General features: G+C 45.6%; 1 protein-coding gene across 2 annotated transcripts in view; it reads left to right on the forward strand.

Annotated features, from left to right (window-relative positions):
• Positions 1–360: 360 nt before the first annotated feature.
• Positions 361–7,735, forward strand: part of LOC115554391 (uncharacterized) — a 7,763-nt gene continuing 388 nt past the window's right edge. The window contains exons 1-2 of one of the 2 annotated variants that reach the window (XM_030371096.1): positions 361–609; positions 756–7,735. The exon at positions 756–7,735 is cut by the window's right edge and continues 388 nt beyond it. In XM_030371096.1, coding sequence (XP_030226956.1) covers positions 1,560–7,499 — 5,940 coding nt within the window. In that variant the 5' untranslated portion in view covers positions 361–609; positions 756–1,559 and the 3' untranslated portion in view covers positions 7,500–7,735. The other variant, XR_003978591.1, reaches the window with a different exon arrangement.

Raw genomic sequence — 7,735 nt, forward strand, 5'->3', positions numbered from 1 at the left:
CGGAGGTCCCAAAACCGAGAAAAGTTGTGACTTTGCTGAACGGCCTTAGCTAGCTCTTAGCGATGGCGGTACCAGACGTCCAGCTGAGGTAGTTGAGCGGAGGGATCGAGCTGGGTTGTGTGGCTTTGGCAATGCTTGGTGGTGGGCAGGGGCAGTTCCATCGACTGCCTTGTATGCCAGTACCATCGTCTTAAATTTGATGGTAAGTGCCTGTTCAATTCAAAAAACATTATTTTTAGTGTGAAAAGTGGCTCCATGAAAATGATTACAAATCAGATTATATATATCGTGGGGAGTTCATTAATAAATGGATTCATGAATTGGTTTAAAAAATTAATACTTAAATTAAAATAACAAATGTAAATAATTCTTATGAAGGTCTGTTAAAATAACCACTTTCTCCATGCTTTTATTTTGATACTGTATTTTGCCGTCATGGGTCTTTTATTTTGACGCAGGAAGTTTGAATCTACAGTAGGTAACTTGACTTGAAGGAGATCGCGCGAAAAGGTTATTACGTGTAATTACGGAAGGAATTCAGGCTACAAACGGTTGCTCTGCATAACAATTTGTAGTAATTAATAAGTGCCTAGCTGGAATGGGAACAAGGTATTGTGTGTTTAATTTGTTTAAGACTTTATATTACTTAAAATGTGTTTAAATGTGTTGTTGCTGTACAGCCGCGCTAATGTTATCTTCATGGCGATAGTTGTATATGTGTAAGAGCTAATTAATGTTATTTATCTGTCCTGTAGCTCTTACGGTGTTTATGAAGAAAGATGTGAAGAAAGGAATATTTATGCTCAAAACAAGGCTGACGGCTGAACGTAAATAAAGGCTTCTGAAACATCTGTAAGCTTCACCATTGTCCGGCTGGGGTTCGCTACAGTAAGAGCTTGACCCACATCGATTCGACGACTTTTTGCCGCCATGACGGGTCACGACGGAGGGTCTTCACTGCATGCCTGCTGCTGTTGCTGCTACATCGCCCCATGCTGTTCACATGGAGTCATCGAGCAGCACATGTTCCTGCATGTCAACGCATGATCCACTACAGCAATCCGGGCAGCGGTCTCGTGGATTCGGTGCATTGGTCAAGTACAGTCGCATTCATTGACGCAGAACTGAGCATTACCCAATATCATATGGTCTACGGTACTTCCAATGAGGTGAGCTACACATTAACAGCTTCTTGAACTGAACCAGAGAACATTTAATGCTCACCTGCTCATCTGCAACGAAGGAACTGTTGATACGTTTATACAGACGGACACATTCATGTGGACTCTTTATAATTAAGGACATTTAAAAAAAATAAAATAAAAAAAAAAAAAAAAAAAAAGGGGGAAATTGAACTGCATTTCATGCTATCTGAAAATTTTGCTTATAATGTTATTTACCTGAACATTTACAGTTATTTGAGTGTCTGCACATTGATGTAACTGCTAGTTATTTTTGTACTGGGGTTCTGATATTCTATGTTTAAACTGCTTAAGAGTTCGATCTTATCTGCTTCAGGGTTTTCATCTGGCTTAATAATTCTGAGTTAGGAGTTGATAATGTCAAAGTCAGGTTATGATAGTGACACAGAGGAGCAAATGGCTGGTTCTCAGCATGAAGTTCAGGATTTGCAGAGGGAGCTCCACTCAGTGGCAGACTCATCATGCCTGAAGGAAACGACTGAAGTGGTGGAAGAAGGTCAGAGTCATCTCCAAGGTAAACTGGATGACCCACCTGGAGGTCCCAGACGTTCCGAACGTGCACGGAACCCTACCGAGAAGATGCGTGCACTACAAGCGGAGGAGGCCAAGAAAATGGAGAAAGGGCTGCTCTCCATGTACGAGCAATGGAAACTCAAAATACGAAAAGCAAGAGATCAACTGAAGTCCTACATGCCAGATGATGAGCTCTGGCCTCTCGTGGAAGAACTTAGGAAAAGTAAGGAAGACATAATGAACATATATTCTGAAATGCGAGATCTTGCCACACCTTCCACTGATATCAGACGACGAGTCGATACTTGTGAATCAGTCACCACAGAAATCATTATCATTGCCCACAACAGAGCAATAGATGATGAAGTTGAGTTTAACGAGAAGCAGGAAAGACATCGCCTTCATGAACTCCTCCACCGTGACTATGCAAAGTCTGTCTATGGATCCGCCGCGTCCTTGACAAGTCATAGCAAGTCTGACCATCACTCCATGACTTCCTCTATGGCGGCCAAGCGTGCGGATGCAGCAGCAGAACTAGCAGTGAAGGAAACCAATTATGAGATGATGATAGCCGAAGAGAGACAAAGGGAAGTGATTCGAGAGTTAGAGGAACAACAGAGGATAGCTCTAGAGGCACAAAGGTATGAGTTGGAGCGACTGCAGGCAGAGAAGGAAGTGCGAGCAGCTAAGGCCAAGCTGAATGTGTACAATAAGGAGACAGAACATAAAGCTGCTGACTGCATCAACATTGAAAAGGATAAGGAAGCAACGAACGTGCCTGTAACTGCCGTCTCGCCATCCCATGTTGCAACACCCTCTCATAAAGACATTTCCTCACTGGCTCAGGTCTTTCAAGACAGCATAGCCTTGAATAGGCTCCCTGTTCCAGAGCCATTCGTCTTCAATGGTGATCCAATACGATTCACTGAATGGAAAGCATCGTTTTCTTCGCTCATTGACCAAAGAGCTATCACTCCAGCTGAAAAACTCTATTATTTGAAGAAGTATGTTGCCGGCCCAGCACGCCAGGTGCTAGATGGCACCTTTTTCCGAAACGATGATGAAGCCTACCAGGATGCCTGGAACAAGCTCACTCGTCGCTTCGGCCAGCCCTTTGCCATTCAGAGAGCATTCAGAGAGAAGCTTACCAATTGGCCTAGGATACAACCTAAAGATGCCGAGGGACTCAGAAACTTCTCTGATTTTCTAAATGCCTGTCAAGATGCCATGCCTCATGTCAAGGGTCTCGACATATTAAACGACTGCGAGGAAAACCAGAAGCTTGTCTATAAACTACCAGACTGGGCAGCTTCACGCTGGAACCGACAAGCCACACGAAGCCTGAACGATAGGCAAGAATTCCCAAGTTTCAAGGACTTTGCAATATTTGTGTCAACTGAAGCTGAGATTGCCTGCAATCCAATTACGTCGCTTTATGCTCTTCGCTCATCAGACTCTAACGCTGAAAAGAGAAATCTCAGAGACACAAAGACAAACCAGGCCAGTGTTTACACCACTCAAGCAGCTACGGACATCTTCAACAAAGGGTCAGAACAGAGAAAAACATGTATTCTCTGTCAAGATAATAGACACCAGCTTCATGCGTGTCCCAAGTTTACAGAAATGTTGTTGGTAGAGCGACGGAACTATGTAAAGGAGAAGAAACTCTGCTACGGATGCCTAAAATTCGGCCACAGCGCAAAAAGCTGTCGTCATCGCCACTGTTGCGACAACTGTAAAGGAAAACATCCGACGGCCCTCCACGATTACAACTATGGGAAGGAGAAGTCTTCATCAGAAGCAGCGACAAATCAAAGAGCTGCTGCAACGTCGCTCAGTGTTGCAGGCGAAGGCTCATCCTACACATCGATGGTGATGCCAGTGTGGGTGTCATCCAAAAACAACCCAACTGCTGAGAGACTTGTCTACGCTCTACTTGACACTCAAAGCGATACAACATTCATCGACCAAGAAGTGAGTGACAGTCTAAATGCTGACAAGTATCCAGTGAAGTTGAAGCTGACGACCATGAGTGGAATGAACACGGTTCTCTCAAGTGAGAGTGTTTTCGGCCTCTGTGTAAGGGGATACAGCTCTGCAATTCAGTTTGATCTCCCAGTTGCCTACTCAAAGGACTGCATACCTGTAAACCGTGCTCATATTCCCACTTGTGAGACGGCTAAGCAATGGAGTCACCTCAGAGAAATAGCAGAAGAAATCCAACCTCTGAAGGACTGTGAAATAGGGCTCCTGATAGGCTATAACTGCTCTAGAGCCATGGCACCAAGGCAGGTTATTCTAGGAGGAGATGAGGAACCTTATGCTGTACGGACAGACTTAGGATGGAGTATTGTGGGGCGCTCATCGCAAAGCTATGATCCGCCGAGCTCAAGTCGCCTGTGCCACAAAATCTCCATTAAAGTACTGCCTCCGGTAACTCCGGCCGACGCTATTCGCATTCTGGAATCTGACTTCAAGGATGATAGTGAAGACAGCAAAACAGTGTCACAAGATGACATCACCTTCCTCAACAAGCTAAATGAGGGCATACAGAAAAACAAACATGGCCATTACCAAATGCCTCTACCCTTCAAAAAAAGACCCAGTATGCCTGACAACAAAAACTCAGTCATGATACGCCTCAACCACCTCAAAAGAAAACTGCAGCGGGATGAAAAGTATAAGGAGCAGTATGTCAAGTTCATGGAGGAGATCATCGAAAGGGGAGATGCAGAGCAGATCGAAGACGGTGGGAGTGAAGTTGAGAGATGGTACATTCCCCATCATGGTGTTCGGCACGCAAAGAAGCCAGATAAGCTTCGTGTAGTGTTCGATTGCTCTGCCAGACACAAAGGAACCAGCTTGAACGACCATCTCCTCTCAGGGCCTGACTTGCTGAACAACTTGAGCGGTGTTCTTATCCGCTTCCGACGTTACCCTGTTGCTTTGATGTGTGACATTGAAAAAATGTTCCATCAATTCCATGTGGATGAGGCTGATCGCAACTACCTGCGCTTTCTTTGGTGGAAGCAAGGAGACTTGAACTCACCGCCCAGTGAGTTCCGTATGAAGGTGCATCTGTTCGGTGCAGCCTCCTCCCCTGGATGTGCAAACTTCGGGATGAAGCATCTAGCTAAGGAGAATGGCGACCTCTACCCTAAAGGCTCACAGTTTATCATGAGGGATTTCTATGTTGATGATGGCCTCACCAGTGCTGGCAGCACCGAAGAAGCTGTTCAGCTTGCCAGAGAAGCTCGTGAACTCTGTGCCATGGGTGGACTCCGATTACACAAATTTGTGTCAAATGAGAGAAATGTCCTAGAAAGTATACCGCCCTCTGAAAGAGCAATCAATGTGACGAATATGGACCTCACGTTCGATGAACTGCCGCTTGAGAGAGCCCTGGGGATTCAATGGGATGTGGAGTCCGACCATTTTCGTCTCAGTGTCAGCCTCAAGGATCAGCCGGCAACACGTCGCGGCATTCTTTCTACAGTTGCCTCCTTGTATGATCCTCTCGGGTTCGTGGCGCCAGTTCTGCTCAAAGCGAAGATCATTCTTCAGGAGATGTGTAGGCGAGGCACAGGCTGGGACGATCCTCTCCCTGACGAGCTCCGTCCAAAATGGGAAAAATGGAGAGATGATCTAGCTCAGTTGGATAATGTCACTATACCCCGCACTTACTCACCAGCTGGATTTGGGAAGGTTTTGAAGACACAGCTGCATCATTTCTCAGATGCTAGCTTGAAGGGTTATGGTCAGTGTTCATACTTGAGACTACAAAATGAGGAGGGAGACGTTCACTGTGCCTTAGTTGTAGGAAAATCACGCGTCTCGCCATCAAAAGTTACAACTGTTCCAAGATTGGAACTGACGGCTGCAGTTGTCTCTGTGAAGATGAGCAACATGCTCAAGGAGGAATTTGGATCAGCTGACACTGAGGAGGTCTTCTGGACCGATTCTAAGGTGGTCTTGGGATACATAAAAAACGAAGCACGACGATTCCACACCTTTGTGGCTAACCGTGTTCAGAAGATTCACCTCAGCTCAGACCCTCAACAATGGAGATATGTTCCAACCAATGAGAATCCTGCTGACCATGCTTCCAGGAGCTTGACTCCCAGCGAGCTTTTGTCATCCACCTGGTTCACTGGACCCAAGTTCTTGTGGCACAAGGAAATGAAGCCGCCGGCAGATGAAATTCCAGAGTTAATAATTGGAGACCCAGAGGTCAGAAGTGCTTTGGTACTTAACACAAGAACTACAGAGCAAGCGAGCCTTGTTGATCGTTTATCTAAGTTCTCATCTTGGTCACTGGCTATTCGAGCTGTTGCACGCCTTTTAAGGCGCATCAGAAAGAACAGATCAAACAACCTCACCACTGTAACAGAACGAGAAGATGCAGAACATTGCATAATCAAAGACCTGCAGAAAAACGTGTACCAAGAAGAGTTGAAACTGCTGAGCAAAGGGGTCCCCCTACCCTCTCACAATTCACTACACTCTCTTGATGCCTTCCTCGATAAAGATGGTGTCTTCAGGGTGGGAGGAAGGCTGTGCAACTCTTCTCTTCCCAACTCCATCAAGCACCCTGCAATCATTCCCAAAGATCATCACATTACAAAAATGATCATTGCTCATCACCATGAAAGAATCGAACATCAAGGTAAAGGCCTCACCCTCAATGAGATCAGGTCCCACGGCTACTGGATTCCAGGAATCAACAGGGCAGTAGCATCGCACATTCGTCAATGCGTCACCTGTAGACGGCACCGGAAACCAACGGAAGAGCAAAGGATGGCTGATCTACCCCCCGAACGCGTGGAACCATCACCCCCCTTCACCTTCTGTGGAATGGACTGCTTTGGTCCATTCCTCACGAAGCAAGGAAGAAAGGAGAACAAGAGGTATGGTCTACTTTTCACTTGCTTTAGCTCCCGTGCCATTCATATTGAGATGCTTGATGGCATGTCCACAGACGCCCTCATCAATGGCCTCCGATGCTTCATTGCTATGCGTGGTGCTGTTCGTCAGATCAAGTCCGATCAAGGTAGCAACTTCGTTGGAGCCAAAAACGAACTTAAGGAAGCTCTAAAGGAAGTTGATGCAGACCGGCTGGCTGTATTCCTTGCTGAAAAACAATGTGACTTTTGCATGAATGCACCTTATTCAAGCCATGTCGGAGGTGTTTGGGAGAGACAGATTAGGACGGTGAGAAGCGTTCTAAGGTCCACGCTTGCTCTTTCCTCTGGAAGGCTAAATGATGCTTCACTGCGGGCTTTTCTCTATGAAGCTATGGCAATCGTCAACAGTCGACCACTGACTGTTGACAACCTCAGTGATCCTCATAGTCTTGAGCCACTCACACCTAATCATCTTCTGACTATGAAAACTGTTAGGGCCTTACCACCTCCAGGCGAGTTCGTCAGAGAGGACATGTATGGCAAGAAAAGGTGGCGACATGTTCAATACCTGGCAGAACAGTTTTGGAGTCGATGGCGAAAGGAATACCTGGCCAACATCTCTCTCAGACAACGTTGGCATGCACCGAAGAGAAATCTTCAAGTTGGAGATATCGTAATGATGAAAGGAGAGGATGCACACAGGAACGAGTGGAGATTAGGTAGAGTTTTAGAAACTACTATTGACAAAGACGGACTAGTAAGGAGAGTTAAGATCTGCCTCGGTGACAGGAATCTTGGCAAGAAAGGAGAGCGTCTCCATAAGATGTCTGAAGTCGAGCGCCCTGTCCAAAGGCTAGTCCTGCTATTGGAGACTAATTAAACTTGTTCTCTCTTTACATAATTTGTTTTTTTTTGCACTTTCATGAGGAAGGTCATTTTTTTTGTTAGAAAATCATTCGTGTTTAATGTTAACTGTATACTGTTCCATTAGGGACTCATGATTGGTGGGAGTGTAAATAATTCTTATGAAGGTCTGTTAAAATAACCACTTTCTCCATGCTTTTATTTTGATACTGTATTTTGCCGTCATGGGTCTTTTATTTTGACGCAGGAAGT

The sequence above is a fragment of the Gadus morhua genome, chromosome 11, assembly GCF_902167405.1.
Source record: "Gadus morhua chromosome 11, gadMor3.0, whole genome shotgun sequence".
Lineage (NCBI taxonomy): Eukaryota > Metazoa > Chordata > Actinopteri > Gadiformes > Gadidae > Gadus > Gadus morhua.